Source organism: Saccostrea echinata, unplaced genomic scaffold (genome assembly GCF_033153115.1).
Source record: "Saccostrea echinata isolate AGI-Se365-2 ecotype Australia unplaced genomic scaffold, CSIRO_AGI_Sech_v1 ptg000012l, whole genome shotgun sequence".
Lineage (NCBI taxonomy): Eukaryota > Metazoa > Mollusca > Bivalvia > Ostreida > Ostreidae > Saccostrea > Saccostrea echinata.
This window is the reverse complement of record NW_026889761.1, coordinates 3,189,243-3,210,705: the sequence shown is the minus strand read 5'-3', so window position 1 is coordinate 3,210,705 and position 21,463 is coordinate 3,189,243. Positions and strand designations below refer to the sequence as shown.

At 31.0% G+C, this 21,463-nt stretch overlaps 1 protein-coding gene across 1 annotated transcript in view; it reads right to left on the bottom strand.

Annotated features, from left to right (window-relative positions):
* The window catches only part of LOC133185687 (uncharacterized), a 54,390-nt gene that overhangs the window by 10,606 nt on the left and 22,321 nt on the right, over positions 1–21,463 (bottom strand). Inside the window, exon 10 of the mRNA XM_061320991.1 lies at positions 14,350–14,514. Within this exon, the coding sequence (XP_061176975.1) occupies positions 14,350–14,514 (165 nt within the window). The remainder of the gene's footprint in view (positions 1–14,349; positions 14,515–21,463) is intronic.

The window sequence follows — 21,463 nt, the reverse complement described above, 5'->3', positions numbered from 1 at the left end:
ATTGACGTCATTTTCACATTTTGACTTCACAAATATGGAGAAAAACATAACATGACATCAGCTATTTATAGTATATTTGTATGACTGTATGTGTGCCAAATTTCATTCTGATCTGAATTGTGGTTTTATAAATATAGAGATAGTTCACGAACTTTTTGATCCCCCCTCGTAGAGATTAATTCCCAATAACTCTCAAGTGTGACAAAAAAATTTTAATGGTTCATAATTCTACAAACCTTAGGCACAAACTAACGTATTTATTTCTGTAAATGAAAATAATAATTTTTATATGTTATATCAGATTATTAAAAAATCAGGCATTTTTGTTATTCACGTTGTTTTTATTTTTTACCTGTTTATTCACGTTGTTTTATTTTTTACCTGTTTATTCACGCTGTTTTTATTTTTTACCTGTTTATTTACGTTGTTTTTATTTTTTACCTGTTTCTTCACGTTGTTTTTATTTTTTACATGTTTATTCACGTTGTTTTTATTATTTACATGTTTAATCAACATTAAAGACGTTAAAACAGAAGGAACTTGTCCTGAGCTAAATATAATAATAATGCATTGACAACTAATATTTTGATTCAGAGAAATATCTATGACGTACAGGTTGTTTCTATACTTACATCAACAAATGACTTCCCTGAAGACACGTATGAAATTGGTTTATCTAAATTCTATTTATCATCAAAATTCTTTTATGAACACAAGTGAAACATTTTTACAAACAGGGAAGACTGTCTCTTGAGTTTGTGTCATGTTAACATCGCTTAATATTCTTTTTTAAAATAGGGATTTCATTTATTCCAATAGGTGTTTTGTTTATGCTTACGCATTGGTCTGAAAAAGACGTTAATGGTGACATGGCAACGGAACTTTATGATGGGCGTTATGACGTCGGCTTTTCTCTCGTCAACTTTCCTCGCTTGTGTGTCAATATACCCTGGTCACCTGTGTGTGGGGCTTATGTCTCCCGGTTGGTTTCGATGCACGAGGGCATGTATCCAGTGTTTTACGATCAATTTTTAAAACGTTGGCCAACAGGTTGGTTGGGCAGGGATGTCTACGGCTTCGTTTGAAGTCATTTCGCAAATTCTGTGATCTATACAACGATCTTATCATTAAAAGCAGTCTGTCGTTGGTTCAAACGCTGACTGACGTTTTCGTGCTAGTTGTTGGTTAATTATTTATACACCAAAATATCAACGGATTATCCCGTTTACCCGATCTTGACAAGGAGACACAGCGGGTGTGACGGGTTGAGAGGGAATGCTTACTTCCACATGACACCTGATCACGCCTCAAATGTTTTGGGGGCTCGTGTTGCTCTGTCCCCCGATTTGTATTGTTTAAATGGACTTGAGCTTGAATACTGTTCGTTATCTCCATATTTCTGATTCTGTATACTCATAGACATTATATTGCCAAACTGCATATTGATTCATTTTTTTTATTCCAAGATCTATAATAAAAGAGAGTATTATTCTATCAGATTAAGCGTAACCAGCGCTAAGAAGCAAAATTATATTTTTTTAACCTGGTTTCGATTAATATTTTTAGAAATACTTAATTTTAAATCATTAAAAAAATATATAATGCACAATTAAGATAAAAATAAAGTTATTAAAATATGTAAATACTTGTACTTTATGTGTAATTTTAGAATACATAAATGATATAATATATCTAGATTTTGTTCAATGATATTCGTGGGGAAATGTGAATAAAATCTTACATTTTGTCCTCCAGAAAAAATACTAATGTTTTTATGACTTGCATATAAGTCGGACATAGATTTTTGGACCGAAATTTAACTCCCAAAAAACTGACTTATAGGCGAGTATATACGGTAGATATTTTTTCTCTCTCAAAGTACACTCGGGTAACCAGGGGGGAGGGGGTGCTCCTCTTAGACACCTGATTCTACTTTGCTGTGCTCCTGATTTGATTTATCTTAATGGACTTCTGAAATTGATTACTGTTTGTTATCTCCGTATTTCATTACAATTTCTCCAGGATCCACATTTTTAATTTGTATTTTTGATTTTCATTGTTTAAAAGATTTATGAATTTGATCGCTTTTCCACAGAAACATTCACCATTTTCCTTACCTTATCACTAATCTTTAATGGTAGAAAAGTGTAAATCGCAAGGATAAATCATGATTAAATTTTAAATACCGTTTTCACGAAATTATTGTTCCTTGATCTTTGCTTTAGTTATCATGTGTTGACTTATGTTTCCACCGATTAAATAGTTTTCAACATTATGATGCAATGAGAAAAAAAAAAAAAAGATTTCTAACATTTAAGAAACTCATTTGATATGATATCAAAGTAACTTATTTTGTCTCCTTTCCAGCGCACTATATTATGTTTTAGAATAAAATATTACGGCAAGATATTATTTTGTTCGTAGAAAACCATTTTTGTTAACTATCCCTTGCTATCATTAAACTTAATTTATCAAGCTTAAATTTATGTTCATTGTTATGACGAGAATTATTTAAGTTTTTGTATGATTAATAAATCACTAACTCACAATAATTGTTAATATTAATTTGTGACCAAAACTACAAACACATATGTACATTGTACAAGATTTAAATGTATTTTCATTAATTTTTGAAACCATGATAATTTACTTACCGAATTTTATTGTAAACAAGGGGGGAATCTTTTTTATCAATAAAAACTCTTAATGCGAGTTTACTCACGGATGATGTTTAGAAAATCATAATCTAGGCTTCCAACGAAACACATAGATTCACTAATTGAAATTCCCTGTTATCAAATCATAATCAAATCGTCAAGTATAAAACAATAAAGAAAACACAGTGTATCAGAAACCAAACTAAGAAGATTTCATTTTATTGAATTTGGTGCGCCATAAAAAACTGGTGATTATTTACCAACAGAACAATAGGAATGCTTGGTAAAAGTTTAAAGAAAGAAGCAGTTTACCAGCAGTAAGAGAAGAAGAAACATTCAAAACCTGCAGGCTTAAAACTGTATGATCCTCAAGCAAACCATCCAGGATCTCATTCATAGATATTGAATAGTTCTTAAAAGAATTTCCCATCTTTTCTCATACACGGAACCGTTGATATCTCTCAGAGTGTTTTTGACATCATTTAATAGTTTCCTAAATAAGTCATTTTCTCTGGATTCTCGATTTTTATTTTTGACATCCAATTCTCCACTTTTTATTTGCTTAATTTCTTCCTGCAAGGCATTATAAGAAAAATTCAAAAGTGTGTTGGTCTTATTTTGCAAATCTTGTTGCTGTTTAATTTTTCTGTTTTCCGCCAGTAATTCTTTAGTTTCTTTCTGGAGCACTGAAGTTTGGTTTCTTATTAAAACTAATTCCTTCTCTTTTAAATCTTTAACGTTGCCAATAGTGAAAACCTCATTTTTTTCTGAAAGTCTCATTCATTACTTCTAACACCTGTTTAAGTTTTGTAACCTCGGTTTCTATTCCGTCGTCTCTTGTCTACAAATCTTTTAATTCCTTGGTCAAGATTTTCAGTTTCTGCTGCATATTTTGAGAATTGTTTTTGTTATCTATGACGTCCATGACTAAGTTTTGAATTCTCTGAACCATAGAAAACCTTACTAGACTCTCCTGATTAAGGATGTCCCGTAAAACACTAGATACTTTTCCTCCGGACGTCGTGCTTCCGTCCAAAATAGATTTTTCTAGATTGTTACTTTCAGCTAAGACTTGTTCACCGAAGGTTACATTCAACAAAAGTATAAGAAATGCTAGACTCTGTAAAATGTGCATTTTTTGTAATATGGTTCTCATTAGCTTGCAAGTCAAGACTGAAATTAATATTCATGCAACAAATAGAGATATTTATATTACATTGGACAAAATAATAGGAATTTTTATCCTCCTTCATGTGCCAAGACATTGACGTGATAAAAAAATGTTTGATACAGTATTCACGTTATCCCATCTTTCGTAGGTATACCGGGAGATCACAGAAATCAAAACCCACTTATTATATTTTTAAGCTTGAATAACAGAAGAATAGGTTACAATTTTCGTGATCGTAATTAGCATGGTACTTGGAATACGTTAAGATATAGTTCAATGACATCAAATGGATTTATTATCTCTGGCATCTATTAAGAATTAAGCATTTGCTTCACTTACCGGTGATGGGATTTTGGTCTTCATTATTCTCTTTTAACAATGTAGAAATATTTATTTTCAAAAGAAAAGGAAATTAGAATGTTTATTCAAATTTTGTACAATGTTATTTATGATGTACAATACTAATTAACAAAAAAAGAACAAAACATTATGAGAAAAATAAATAAAGAATATGAGGCCTTGATTTGAAAAGAAAAACTAAGATTTTGTGAAGTTTGTCCTTGGCCAAAAGAAAATTTATAACTGAAAAAAATAATGCAAATTATTGAAATTAGCCATGAGTTGTACATGACGGATCTTCTATCAAATATTATCAAATAAGTCTGTATTGATGTTACTGGCTCTATTTCTTTGTTCCCAATGCAAAATAGTTTGTTTCCGCTTTCCATAATCCAATATTTTACTTTTTACAGTGTTTCTTCATTTAGTTAATCGAGCTTTAAAGTCAGCCATTGATCATGCTCAATTTTTAACTTCAGTTGACAGTTTATTCCAAATTTTAATTGTATATTTTAAAAACTATTCATCTAGGAGAAAGTTTATTGTTCCTGTCCTTAATTGTACTTCCTTTGAAAATGCATGTTTGTTTCTAAAAATTTCAGTTCTTCTTTTCAATGATACATTAATGTGTCACTGGTAGGGGTACCCGGCGCAGTCACGAAATCAGATTTTGAAAATATGTTACACCAACGTTTAAACTCACGGTGGACCCACAGTAAGAGCGAAAATAATTCACATTATATATATAATTTAATCTAGACTTCATTTTGTGCAAATTTGTTAGAATTTCGATCAGAAATAAGGAGATCATTAAATAAATTAAGCGCGGTCTAGAAATCTGATAATGACAACAAAATAGATTTTGACGTCAAGGCGGCGCAGTGAGCATACCTAAAATGTTGATGAAATGTGGAAAACTCTTGTACAAACTAAACAGCCTATTAAAACAATAACAATGCGATAAAATATGTCTAAGGGTTTGTTTATTCATTGGTATATATTTTTTTCTAACAAATAATTCAACCAGAGTAAAAACAAAAGCTCCGTACGACCATTAATTATTACGGATTAAATAACGTTGACCCGCGTTGCATAAATCGGTACTGCATAATGCTAAGTCAAACTGTATAAGACACTTGATGTATATTTTACACTGGTGTAGCAACAGCACACATTTTATTATATATTTTTTAAAGAATCGTTTAAAAAAAGAGAAAGTTTGATTTTTTTTATTTTTTTTTTGTATGTTATATGTGATAACGGAGTAGAAAAGTAAACGAATGCGATCGTTTCACATCTCCGGCTGACATGACGTTAAAATGACGTAGCAAAGCTGATCTAGGTCAATAGACATATATATGTTTGTAAATTCACCGAAACGTATTTAATTATCCTACAAGTAATAGCTTTTCAAAAAGCTTGCCTGACTAATCAATCATTATCTATGGAACGTATAAGCAAGAGAGGTGCTAAACGTTTCCGTCATCGACATAGTTGCGATACTTCATTGCACAAGATGTACAATTGTATCGCCGTAGGAACCGGGGGAGGGCACGGGGTAGCCGTGCCCCCCCCCCTCAATTATTTTGCCGATATATAGAATACTATAGAAATACTATAGAAAACTATAGAAAACATAGCTGCTATATGCTTGTGTCCCCTCAATAATAATGTCTGATGACTTTTTTTTTGCTTGTCAAGAAATTTTGGTAATTCATAGTGCCCCCCCCCCCAACTGAAAATGTATGGTTATTCCCCCTCAAAGTGAAATTCCTACGGGCCTGAATTGACTTTCACAAATGACATAACCAAATACTAGAGATTAACGAATATCTAAGACATGCCACTATTTGGTCATTTATTAGTTAGCCCACGGTCTGACTAGTTACGTTGGGATGAAACTGCAAGTGCCCTAGTGTAGATTATAATTCTGGGGAAAATAGTTAGATGATTCGTTTTAGAGAAATTCACATTACATGTACTCTCTTATCAGAGGGCGCCCTTCTTCATGCACACTCTCGTCAGTGATAGATTAGTGAGATTGCCTCTATTTATAGACTGGTCTCTTTTTAGTCGTTCTCGACGACGAAGTAAATTTTGAACACTTTTAACTGGAAAAGTTGTCTTGAAGGGTTTGAGAAAAAAATGCTTCAATGCTGCTTTAGAACTCAAAGTAAATGGCCTGTACAATTTATAGCTAGAGCAAAAACAAGATACTAATAACACCCCCCCCCCCCGGACAAAACTCACGCGATGATGGTCTTACCATATACATGTGCATATATTATAAATGAGTTTAAAATACATCTTTATGTACAGTTTTAAAATTGTTAAGTTTTTCTTTTCAATCGATTCCAGGACCTTTCTTATAATTTATAATAACGTGCTTCTTTATGAAATGAAAACCAGCACAGATCATGATGTCTTCTTCATTTTGCCGATTCTTTACTTAGAACCTTACGAGAGTGAAGTCCATTCCTCTACGGGTACTGACCTACACTGTTGTCACTGTATTAAGAGTAAACCCTTGTTCATCATATGCTACTGGCTGACTCTCTAAGCTTTTTTAAAAGCCTAACCTTGTAATGTACTTTATTAATAAATATAATATTGAAAGAAAAGATGGAAAACAGACTGAATCAAGAAGGGATGTCCCATTTACTAGATGGAGGGAGTTTGTTTATGATTGGACTTATAGGATAAATAGTAAGAAAAATCAGCAAATCCATTGTTTTAGTGTTGCCTGTCCATATACAATGTGTTCTTTTAAAAAATGAGATAAAATTTACTGTTAATAAAAAATCTGAAGCTTAAGAATCAGGTTAAAAGAATAAACTTTATTTATTTCCATAGAAGTTATCACACCCATTCAATAGAACAATCCAAGAAAAAGGCGCGAAGATAATTTACATGTGACATTTGGCGCTAAATGATTGTGTCACCCCTTTCGTAGAAGGCAAATGGACTGATCCAGTAGTTTAGAATCGCAGAAAAAATGTTACACGGACATGTCCATACAAAGAATTGCAAAGAATAAGCATGTGGATGCAAAAAACTGAAGGAATTAAACACATCATTAATTTGCATCAGTAATATGATTCTTTCTTCTGTACACTGTTTTTCTTTAAATACAGGTAACAAATTCCGTTGTAAATCAGCTTACACAAAATCTAGTTCATTAAGAATGATCGCTTAGTTTCGGATCTTGAAAAAAATAATCCTTATACTGCCTGATGCACGTGGCGTCAGGCAATAAATAAGAAATTTTGCACATTTGTTTTATTTGTTCTTTATTAAATGTTGACGAATTTTCATGAATTTATCTCTGTCCTTTGTGGAGTAAAAGTAAATGTCTCAATAATTTCCGAACAGCCCTGATAAGACCACTCTTTTCCCCGCCCTTACTGCGAAGAAGCGGGAACGCGAAGGCAATAACACAACGAAGAGAGAATAACAAAGAAACGAAGTCAGTGGTCACAATTAGTTCATTCTGAATTCATAAAAAGTAAGCAGGACTTATTACTGCACTTTAAATATATATAAAAGAAATAGCTGGTCTTATGTTAAGTGAGCGAGCCTGATGTAAAAGTTGGTAGGCCCTTTCAGTGATTTTTTTACTATGTACAATATGTCAAAATTAAGCAACAATGCAATTATTACAAAAATAAATGTTTTATATGTATACTTATAAGACAGCTCCTTTCCCCGGCCTTATGGCGAGACAGCGAAAACTTGTTAGCATCATAGAATGCAGCCTTTTCAATAAAATAGAACTCGTAAGTTTACTTATCTTATCATTGGTTCTTTTGCATAATTGTTTTTTGAAAAACATTCTGATTTTACACGTAATTAAAAATTAAAACATCAGTCAACATTCAACCTAACGACGGATTGCATTTGAAAACAAGATCATTCATTCATTGTATCGACCATAGATATGAAAAATTTGACTTTAATGAAATATATGGAGAGATAACAACCAGTATTCAAGCTCAAAGTCCACTTAAACAATTTAAATCGGGAGCAGAGCAAACACAGACCTCCAAAAACTCTGAGTTGGGATCAGGTGCCATGGAGATATGAGCATCCCCTGCCGACCGGTCACACCTGCCGTGTACTTCTCTTCATGATCGGGAAAAACAGAAAAATCCGTCAACAATTCAGTGTGTAAATAATGGTCTAACAATTAATGTGGAAAACGTCTGTCAGCATTTGACTTAATGATGTTGTATTTTCTGACAAGGCCATTGTATTGACCATAGAACTTGCGAAATGATGATTCCAAGCGAGACTGTTGATATTCTTGATTCATAAACTTGTTTGTCAATAGCTTGCCCCTTTTTAGAATTGTTCATACGTGGAGCATGCTCTTGCGTATCGACTCAACTGAGAGACATAAACCCAATATGCAGGTGATAAAGGTATATTGCTACATAAGCAAGGTAAGTTGACGATTGAAAAGTTAAAGTCATCACCTTTATCATAAAGCTTTGTTGTAAGGGTACCATTAACGTCTTTTCTAGTAAAATATTCAAATATGAAACAGATGTGTCAGACTCTGTGGTATCTTTTATTTCAAGCTCGCCGGGACATATCAAGTCGACATATGAATGGAAGTAACTATTGCTAATTGATAATACGCTTCGGTATATCTAAATGTTGAGTTGAAGGCCGCAGCAAGTGTTTGTTTTTTTCTTCTCAAGAAGTTTTGAATTAATTCTGCTTCATATGAATACAAAAATAGGTCTGCTAACAACGGTTCCCAGTTGATACCCATGGGAATTCCAACAGATTGTTGGAAGATCTGATCTCCAAAAACTACATAGATATTGTTAATCAGAAACTCAAGCATCTTTTTAATATCAACTTTAGAGTACTTGTGTGTACAATCAGAATGTTTTTTTAACAAAATAATTTTGCAAACGACCAATGACAAGGTAAGTAAATTTACGAGTTCCATTTTTATTGAGAAAAAAAGAAAACAGCTGTCTATAATGTCAAAAAGCACTGGACTTTAATTTATTAATAGGAATATTTGTATAAAGTGTTGAATAGTTGTTATTGATTTTGGTAAAATTTTGTGATTTCAAATTTTCTAGAAGTTCTTTGGAGTTTTTAAGTAGCAACACCTGATTTACACCACTTCTTTAATATACAGTTGTACAGTACTCCTGAAGTTTCCCCTTCACTGCTGTGAATATCTTAGTGATGAGTAAAGAAAGAGGCTTGGAAGATCATTTACTGGAATCCGCTATGTATCTTTGTTTGTAAGGATTTTTATGGAGTTTTATAATTCAGTATAGGTATTGTAATTTAAATTCATTTTGATTGTTGGGAATATTAAAAATATTTAAAACTGACATATGGTTTTGAAGTATTTCCTCCTTAGAAAGGGAGCTATGGGTAGAAGTTGGATTACCACTTGCAGAATTAGATCCTAGTTCCCCTAAAATAGAATTCAAATAATGAGACTTACAAGAAAGACAATGTTGTTACCTACTTTGTCAGCTGGGACCAGTAAATGAGATTTGTTGATACTCTTGTATGATCAACTTCTTTGTCAGTAGATATAGAACCCATATGCATGCGATAACCGTATATTGTGTAAATAAAGAGAGATGCTACGGCCAGACAGAATAATGCTAAAAGATCTATTATTATAGCAATGGTCACATTTGTCTCTTGTATTCTTATGCATGCCTATTCAGGATTATTTTCTTATACTTTTTAATGATTATTTTTAACTTTTTCAGCAAATTTTCTATCATTGGCATCTATTAATAAAGTTCAATCTAAATGCAAGAAAGAATTGCAAGATGCTTACATTTACAAATATTGATGAGAACTTCATTTTACTTCTTTATCTGCTTATTAAAAGAGAACGATACTTTGTGCTAAATATTTGTGTACTTTCTATTAACAGGGTATAACCCCCCCCCCCCCCCGGTTCTATCACTTAAGAACAGACGAGAAACATGAATATAAAGTTATATTCTTAATGACATTCAATGAAGTATTTAATTTTAAGAAAAAACTTTTGGAAAAATTCGAGCATTTTTGAATAAAACTCATAAATGACATGGATTTTGCTTTTTATAAAAACTAAATGATTCTTCTGAATAATAGATTATTTCAGATGAATTCTCTGTAAGTTTCTTTTTATTCTCTTCGTCAACAAGGCTTGTCATTTTTACATAACGTGGACGTTTAGATTATTTGTCCCTGCATTAAGCTACACTAAGGGAAAAGTATCTTTTTAAATTTTGTTTAGGTCCACTGCCAAGGGAACAGGAATGCAAAGCAACGAAATAATCAATTGATCAGTTTGAATTTCTGTATGACCTGTCAAGAAAATCTATGATTATAGATGCAAAATAAGATATATGTATATAGAGAATGTCTCCTTAAACAGTGATTTATAGTTTTTTTAATAAGGTTTTTTGAAAACTTAAAAAAAATGTTTGGATATTTTTCTAGAGTTTTGATATATCATAGGGAGCATATATCATAAATATCAAAATTCAACAAGTTTAATTTGTTTCAATTTGTTTATGGTTAGAGTGTATTTGGGTCCAAATTTATGCGGGAAATGTTGATGTGACTTCACACAAAAATAGCAGTTCCTCACAATACCAGAAAATGATATCATTTGCTATTTTAAACTATATAAGAGTAATGAACTTCATCAAAACATACCATGATTACCATCGCGTTCAATTTTGTCACTAGTTAAATCCCACACAAAGTATACACTTCTCACTGATCGCAATGCACTTGTCGACATGACGTCATCATGATAAATTTAAATCATTTTATGTGCAGTCATTTTATCACAGAGAAAAATGCATTTCATTTTTTAAACATAATATTATTTACAGATGTTAAATCATTAAAATCCTGTCGCCATTATTCAATCGTTGTCGGAAGAATTATTACATGTAATTATGTAGGAACAATTTATCACTTAAAGTTTTAATTTTAACTTGGATAGTCATGCTCTTGCAAGGTGACCGTCAAAAAAGGTGATCAAAATATATTCAATACAGATTAGGGTATACTATCTTATTTCAATTATTATTAAAGTCATGTGATAATATAAAACTTTTACAGAAATAAATTCAGATTTAAAAGGTATCTAAATGTGCACGTCTATATTCCGTCGATTTTTTTTTTTCATAGTACGCCTTAACAGGGGCTTGGTTCAGTGCAGGCCTACTACAAAATTTGCATATAGAATCCAATTTTTTGTTCCAGTTGAAGTTATTACCATTTTCAATTCAGATTATTTTACCCCGTTCTGCCTTTAAATGATAATGTACTTAATCTAAAGGTATCTAACTTAAATTCCATGCCAAGTGCAGGTTTTGTACTTACAACAATAACAAATAATTTGTATCTTTTTTTTTACTTTGTGTTATGTAAAAGGTGAAGATAACAACGTTCGATTTCAAAAAATCTATAAACAATACAAATATTTTAAGATGGCATAAAACACGGACCCCTTGAAATTCCGGAGATGGGATCAGGTGCCTAGGTCGGAGGAGTAAGCATCCCCTAGTGAATGTACGTAAAATTTTCTATTTTAAGTATCTATTCTAAAATGGCAGGGGAATAAGACATTGGGGTTGGGGATTGGTTTAGTGTATTTTCAGACTAGTAAATAATTTTTCACATGAATTATGTACATGAGAGGCCCATGGAGCACATTCTTATCTGAGAATTTTATGCCAAACTTGATACCTATATAAATGTACATGTTCTGATATACTTAAATTATAGATTATTGTTGCATCTTCCTTAGTTTCTCATATTTTATTCAGGAGGCATGTTTTTTCTTGTTGTTGTTTTATTTTTTGGTGGTTAAAAGGTGTGAAAGAGATTTAGTGGCTGGACAAATCCGACTGTAATATTTTTTCATTATTTTCTCTTTTAAGATAAAGTTTTATATTGACGTTGAGTCTGTGTATTTTTGTAAGAGAGCCAGGTTTGACATGATATGAATATGGCATATGAAGTTTTTCGGCATAATTTTAAATCTCTAACATAAAAGCCTTGAATTCATTGTTGGTATATTAAAATGTTTCATTGTAGAAGAGAGCAGGGAACCATTTAAATCTAAGCAGAGAACGATAGTTGAGGTTTAAGTATGTAATCAATACGGCAATTTTACATACATTTGAAAGTAATATTTAGCAAATGTAAAACATGTGTTACTTCTAATGGGGAAAAAATATGATTCAGAAAAAAGCAAGACTCTGTTATAAATCTCCCTCTCTAACCGAGACTTAATAAGAACTAACACGCTACTTTATCAACTGAGGTTCCTTAAATGCAAGCAGTGTGCACGTGTGTTGTATCACTACACACACTAAGCTGCGGAAATTTCATACTTCTTATATAACACTAATTAATCATAAATGCGACATTGCTGTCCTGACAGTAGATACAAATATAGAGTAAACAATAACTATATCATAGAAATATATATATTTTTTTACTTTATGAGAGTTATTCAAGATAAAGGAGGTAAAAAAAAACTTGAACGTTAAAACAATATGTAATAAAGGCATGTTGCTCATACATGTAATACGTTGTTTTATAAAAAGAAAAATTAACAATAGCAATCGTTAAAGCTGATCACAATCTGATTCAGTTTCTGTGTCTGATCATCATCTGAGTCTGTTTTAATGCTTCATATTTGTTTTTCCAGCGATACCATACTGGGTGTCTATAATCCGACACAGCAGACTGGGCGTACTCTCCGTTAAGGTTTGAGTGGGCACAGTTGCTGTACCACCAGGCTCCGTGCCAATGTGTAGCACAGTTACTACCACTCCTGTCATTGTCCTGATCCTTTGTGCTGAATTTATTTCCATTTTGATAATCAGCCATACTGTCACCTTAAACAGTTATATGTTAAGTTACATATAAATGTGTAATTTCTGCATTATTCTTGTATGATTTAATTTGAAAACCAGACGTATCATTTTTCAAGATTTAAAATTAACGTGCTAAGCTTGATAATCCTAAATTGTGATTGTGTGTCATCATATAAAAAAACCCATCCCCTTTAGTCTACTTTTAATTAACGATAATTCAAATAATTTAAACTATCAATTAGAATAGGGAATCAATAAAATTTATATTGGGATTAAATGTTGATAAAAGTTTTTTTTTTTTTAAACTTACACATTAACTTTGTGTAAAATGTCTTTGATATTCTTCACTTAAAGTTTTTGAACAATTTAAATGACATGAATACCTGTTAACACTAAAAAACCGAAAATGCTTAAACATGCATTATTGTGTCAAATAATATTTGAATAACAACCATCTCCTTGAAACAAGCCTTACATGTACATGTACTTTCTTAACATTGATAAAAACTCCAAAAAGAATGAATGCATGTAAACTTTAGTTAAATGTTCAAAACTGCAGATACCACTCTATATGCATTACATGCTATAAAATGGTTACTGCAAGGTGTGGATAAAGAACTGGTTGAAATTCTGTTACATTAATAGAACATATGTTTATTTGTTGTATGTTGATTTGTTTGTTAAACGTCCCTTCGAGAATTTTTCACTCATATTGAGACGCCACCACTTGTCATAGGAGGGCTGCCAATTTAGACATGAAGTCGGCGCTTAGGGTTTTTGAGCAGTGAGGGATCGTTTTCGTGTCTGCACTTGCTCCGACAGAGGACCTAGTTTTATACGGTCTTATCAGAAGGACCGGTCTCCGCGTCCCGCAATGGGATTCCAACCTGCAACGTAAGGATCAACTTCTTACTACGCGACTCTAAAACAAACGCTCTAATCACTGGGCCACGCGGGCGACTGTTCATTTGTTGTTAAAATAAATGTTGTATTCAATGGGAGCCAGCAATTTTCTGGGACAGTCTTATACAACGTATTATTTGTCCGAAAAGTCTTTTTAAGAAGAGGCTAATGCCTTTCAATATGGTTCTGAATCATATTTATCCAATGACTTTTCCTCTGAAGTAATCCTTGTTTTTTCGTAGTGATACTTCTTAATTAACGTTATTGATACTGTTTGACATCAATATTATACAGATCACATACAAGACGCCGCACTGCCAAAGGTAAATAACATACCCTCTGTAAGACAGCTGTTTTACAATGGTTTCTAAATCAAGGTAATAACAATAAAAAAAATTACCTGCACTTCCTGTGTATCCGGATACTATGAGTTTATATTTATCAGCCTCGTTTCCGATATAAAACTTGGAATATTCAGCATACGCTGTGTCCCCATTATATCTCTGGAGATCTACTCGCAGTTCCTGGTCCTGATCTTTGGTTAAAGCATGGATTGCGTCATTCCCTTATAACAATTGTAAAGAAATCATTGAAACTAATGTTTATGACTATTGATTAGAATGTGCTTTTATCCTGTAATATGGATTAGTTTATAAAAAACTAGAAATATGTCCATAGGACATGAATGCCCCACAGAGAATATATTAGTAATGCAACATGAAAATTTGTATTAGTGTATGAAATTTGATGAGAATTACTTGAAAGTTTCTTTAAAATTGAGATTGAAATCTAAAAAGTTTGATATAGATGATAAATTCTCACCAAATTATGTATAAATGCATAAGGTTACACTACGGTCAACGCGGATCCCGTATTTTCCCGCGCCCCGCGATGGTGTTTTAATCCTTTCCGCGATACACCGTCGCGGTTTTGTCATCGCTGCAATCGCGGGGACACGAGATTACCGTGACGGTGTGCTCTACCGTATTTTACTCAATGTGAAGTCGATAATCCTTAATTTCAAAGTAAGGATATTTAATTGTGAATATATAATATCGATTTTTTAAAATTTGGCTTAAACATGTTAAAGTCATATTTGGCGTACTTTTGATAAGTTCAGGCTCACCAAAATTAAAGAGATCTTTCTTTTTGTTTTAGTACCTTATATAAAGATAGGACTTTCCTGTAAATTACACAATTTAAATCAATCGCGTTTCATAGATATTAGAAATTTAAAACAATAACCGATTTATTTACCGACTCCGCATTTCAATATCAGACATAGTTTAAACTCAATTTAACGATAGAAATGTGGGGTTATTCGAGTTCAAAATCGGCGAAAATTTTAATTTGAACGTAAAGAACAAATATCATGTTCATCCACACTCAATCTCGTATTTTTATTTTTTAGCTCAGATACGCCATATATAGCTTTAAATTTCTAGAAATCATTTATAAAATCTTTTTTTCAGTCTAAAGGGTGATATTTGAATGATACTTTTATTCTATCAAAATATTATCATTGTTGTAGTATCTAATAAGTAAACTGAATTATTTTGAGGAGATCTATAACTCAACATAATTTTTTTTATTGTAGTAAATATCGATTCTATTTATATTACGCCCTTTTTTCATCATAACAGATTTTTCATACAGAATTACTGCAATTGTTGTTGTTTTTTTTTTCGAATTGAAAATTGCAATGTGTATATCACTGAAAAAAAAATGAAAACACATAATTTCACGCCAAAATATCTCTTCCAACATATTCAAATATTATTTACAATAATCCCGAATATTTGAATTAATGATATTGATCACCACCTAATTTGTTAGAATTATGGGCCTGAATGAAAAAAAAGCTCTGGTCATCATGTTCATATATTCTAAAAGAAGTCGACAATAGTCATTTTTGTAAAGCTAAAAGAATTAAATGGTTGCGTTCTCAGTTGATAATTAAGCAGAGAAGTCATGAACTAAATAAGTTGAAACTGACCAAACACGTTTACATGTATTACACAATCACAGCGTGTGCAGTGGGGCGTAGCTAATCCTATCAGTCGCCCAATATGTGACTATGGATTCTCGAAAAATTCACGAGATGATAAAGCCCTTTTACGATAACCGTGTTTTCAAGCTGTAAAAACTGCATGTATGACATGACAATATTTCAGTAGCCGGTCTTGACACCTTGATCACCCTTCCTACATATAGGTTATATCAACTGATCAAAAGCAATCCTGAAATTACAAAAATATCGTTATACTCGTATAAAGAATTAAAAAAAAAAAAACAATAAAAGTCTTCTTTTTTATTGGTCGGCGATTTTGAAAAACTTGGGACTGTCATTCATTACAAGAGGTACATATATACATATTTACAATAATTATGGACGAGCAGAGATTACAGGAGGACAGACAGTGTCAAAAATTTTGATGATAAATATACACAATTTTCTTAAGAATGCTGGGTCAGTATTTGTCATTAAATTACAGAATTTTATAATATTTGGATGTACATAGTATTTCTTTAACAGAAAATCTTTTCGAATATTACAAAATACATTACATTCCAATAAGTAATGAAATTCGTCTCCAATTTGATTATTATTACATAAATAGCACACTCTTTCATTTCTTTCAACATTATTCCATCTACCCACCTCTATGGGAAGACGATGGTTACTTGTTCTGAATTTTGAAAAGATATTTCTAAATTTTCTTGGTATAATAGTTAAGTATTTTTCACATTCAAACTTTGTTTTAAAAATTCTATATGTAATACCTTTACTGGAATTATTCATATCACTATACCATTTTTGTAAAAATTGGTCTTTAAGCTTTTGGTTTATTGCAGTCGCAATCCATTTAACACTATGAAAATTTTGATCATTCCAAACATTACATAGTCCTGCAGTGTTAAGAATATTCTGTATGCAAGATATCCATGGATTATTGATTCCATTTTTGGTATATTTATTATAAAGGTGTAAATAAATAATACAAATCTTATTCTCATTTCCATGTAACAGTTTCCCCCAGAAAGATATCATTCTTGTATAAATGCGTACGTACATCGGGTAACGTCCAGTCTCCCCGTATACCATAAAACTCGGTGTACTAGATTTTAGGTTTAAAATATATTTCAAAAATCTTAAATGTAAACGTTCAATAATATCAATATTTTCAAATCCCCATATTTCGCACCCATATAACAAAACAGGAACAACAACTTTATCAAATAGATCTAGCTGACAATCAAAAGGTAGATTATATAAACGAATTTTTCTTATAATTCCGTACATTGCCTTTTGTGCTTGATTACATAAGTGTTTCTTAGCCTTTGAAAATGACCCTGTCAGAGTAATTATTGAAACCAAAGAGAAAGGTTTCACGAAAATGAAACTTTTAAATCGTTTAAGAGAGTGGGTATTAAATTACACACTAATTTTGGATAGTGAAACATGAGGATTAGTTTGCAGGCAACAAAGTGGGGGGGGGGGGGTTAAGAATAAAAAACTAAAATAAACGGCGAGGCACATTTCAGGAAACTTGTCTGTATGTATTCATTTAATCAACACACTTCATGAATGCCCAAAATGTGCATAGCATATCTTTAGAAAATAATCAATAAATATGAACAGTCTGATTACCCCCCCCCCCCCACTCCTATCGTCGTCGATATGTGAATATGAGATACTTATTAAATCTATTTTTCTATATCATATTAATGCATAACTCATGTTGTTTGTTCAAGGCTTTGAAAGTCTGGAGGAATTCTGAATGAATTTTTCTAATAGTTGCTGAGAATTTAATGTTGTATATTGAATCAATGGAAAATTTTGTATCAAATAATTTGCTACTTATAGAATGGACAAATTATTTTATAGATTCCGATGCATTTCAAGTTTTATAAAGCAGACTCCTATTCAATATGAATGCAAAATTTTTCATGTCCAGGTATACAATACAGGTAAATCACAGATTTAAGAAATCTAATCTATTGTTGTGCAGACGTATGTGTATATCTATTATATAACGGCTTATTCCCCGAACGGCTACTCGCCAAAAACAACAAGTAATTATCACAGTCAATTAAGGGGCCCTCTAAGGGGTACAGGTAAACTTACCTGTATGAATAATCTGCCAGAATTTAAGTTACTTTAAATAAAATAATATAAAATAAAATGGATTTGTAATTAAGTTTTTTTTTTTTTTAAATTTTAGCAGAAGTTTAATATATATATATATATATATATATATATATATATATATATATATATATATATATATATATATATATATATATATATATATATATATTGTGTACATATTTTTTAAATAAATAATTTTACAAGCACAAAACATAGTAAAATTAAGAATTAAACAGATTTTTTACTTTAAATTGTCCTGAAGTTTTGTTGTTTAACAGCACTGTTTAACACATTTCATATTTCATTATAAATAAAAAAAGCACTCTTTCACACCACACATATTTACAATTTATTTAGTCACAACTAAGAGATCACTATCCTAGGTGTAGTTCAGATGCAGAGTCATATATATACTGTTTTGAAGCTTGTGTTGTTCTTGTAGTTACAGCTTGGACTGCATCATTGGGCAAGTTCAGCACATCATTTTCTTTGACACTAAATATTATAGTTTTTCTTATTTAAAATTTCAAAGTGAACTGATCTCAATTATCATTGCTTATCAATTAGCTTATTAACTTGGGTCTTCATTAAAAATCAAAGTGATTGTTTTTATCACATCAAATCTATTGATTATTAAAAAGTGTTGCATAAACTTCTGTATTTTATGATGAGTTTTTAAAAAAGGTTTCATTCAAAATGATAAATAAATGAGTTAGATAAGTCAGAAATTTATAGATAATTTGTGTATGTGTGTGTTAATTTTATGAACAAATAATTTATGATTTTTTTAAAAATAATTATTAATAATTATATGTAAATTTTCCATCAATACTATTTAATAATTTGGAAAAAATAATATTAAAGGTACAATAAAAATTTTTATTTTAAGTACAATCATACAAAGGATCTTAATTTTATGTATTTATTTTTTTTTCTTTTACACATTAGAGTTCTGAAAATAAAAAAAAAAATCTCTAAATTAAAATGAAATTGAATGAATTTATCTGATTTATCCTGATTTTATCTATTTTTTTTCTTTTATATAGTAGAATTATGAAAATTAAAAAAAAAATCTTTGAATTGAATGGATTTATCTGATTTATCAAATATTGCTAATCCAGGTAAACACAGGTAAGTCTATCTGTACCCCTTAGAGGGCCCCTTAATTGAGTGTGATAATTACTTGTTGTTTTTGGCGAGTAGCCGTTCGGGGAACACACCTACATAACACTTCCTGTCTGTGTCAGTGCCAAGGTTCTGACTGTGCGTACTACTAACTCGAATCTAGCCCGGGGACACATAGAACCTTTGTTCCAATTGTAGTTTATCAAACTGGTGTAAATTAAATTTCAAAATCGAATGTTGCATGTTTGCACATGCTGTAACATCCTCTTAGCTATTAGTAACGTTTTTTGCCTTTAATTGAAGTTAAATAAATAAAAAAAAAAAAACGTAAATTCAGGGAGGGGTATCACATGCATGAAGATAATGTGTGATGCCCAGAGCATGGGAAGTCAGTCACTAGGGTAACCGTCACTAGAAAACAATCAACGAAAGAAAACCTAAACTATCTTTGAATCAGTTTGAACTTTTGAATTATCAGTTGATTATGGACCTAAAATTAATTAAATTTTTAAATCAAAATAGGGCGAAGCTTGCTATTTACGAATAAACATGTATCTAAAGTAAATTAAAGTTTGAATGATAATATTTGTAGACAGGATATACATTTTTAAATAATATTTTACACCCAAATCATAGTTTGTTTGTAATACCTGGATAAATACCGTAAAAAGCGAACTAGATTAAAAGTCATGAAAAAGAGTCTAGTATACAGAACTGAACATTTATTTTCTAATTTAGAGCCCATAACAGACAAGTATGAAATTATTGCAATAATAAAGAAAAGATATACCAATGGATAGTATAACAATTTGTAAATGACAATACTCATTTCAACAATAATATTGTACTATTTCATTAAAGGGAATACTATATATAAAAGTGTATGGCTAATACATGTTGTACGTTCATAGTACTTTCTCAAGTTTAAAATCATCAAGGAAACTTGAATTACGAATATGGAATACAGAAAAAATATCTATTTATACTTTGAAGATTTTATTCTGAGCGCCTTTTTTTTGAGTATTGCGACTATTTTACTTATTTAAAATGGTTAAATGAAGGAAAACTTGTTTTCAATTGACAATTAAATCATTGAGTTATCGGATATCAGTAACTGTGATTTACAAAATCAATGCATATGTATAATTACGGATAAGTTAAGAACAATAAATGAACACTATATATATATATATATATATATATATATATATATATATATATATATATATATATATATATATATATATATATATATATATATATATATATATAGTTGTCTCCATATCACGCATTCTTTCTTTCCTTTTCTTTCTTTCTTTTTTTTTTTATTTTTGAAAGAGGCGTGAAATAAAAAAATAAATTAATCAAATATAAAAATGAGACCTAAATAACTGCTAAGACTGGTTTTATCTTTTTAATCTATTTTTTACTTCTATTCATTCTTGTTCTATTGTGTTTTTTTTCCCCGTCGGGGGAGGTAACTCGCGTTTATGAATTGAATATTTTTTTTTACCTGAGACGGATAACGCAAACCGCGATGGTGTGGATTACCTGAGTTACCTGTGTTAAACCGCGATCAATTTCACACCGTGAGGACTCGCGGTAAATACGGAAACCGCGTTGACTGTAGTGTACATAAATATATCTTAAATGGTTTCTTTAAAATTAAGCAAAATGCAAATTTAAGAAAAGTGAGGTCAAGGTCTCAGAAAAGTTCAAGGTCAAACTTTTTGATACAGTTGAATAGTTCTCATAAATACGTATCAGCATCTTAAGTTTGATAAAAATATTTTGAAAGGTTTTATTTCAAACTGAGCTAAACACTAATTTAAAATAAATGAAGGTAAGGTTAAAGGAAAGGTCAAGGTCAAAAAATGTTGATACCGTTGAAAAGGTCACATCAGTATGCATTAGCATATGAAGTTTGATAAAAATATTATGAATGATTTCTTTAAAACTGAGCTAAACACTAATTTAAGAAAAGTGCGGTCAAGGTCAAAGGAAAGGTCAAGGTAAAAAAAATATTGATGCAGCTGAATAGCTCTCATCAGTATGTATCAGCATATGAAGTTTGACATTAATTCAAGAAAAGTATATGAAGTTTGATAATACTATCTTGAATGGTATCTTTAAAATTGAGCTAAAACTTATTTAAGAAAAGTGAGGTCAAGGTCAAAAGAAAGGTCAAAGTAAAAAAAATGTTGATGCAGTTGAATAGCCTACATCGGTATGTATC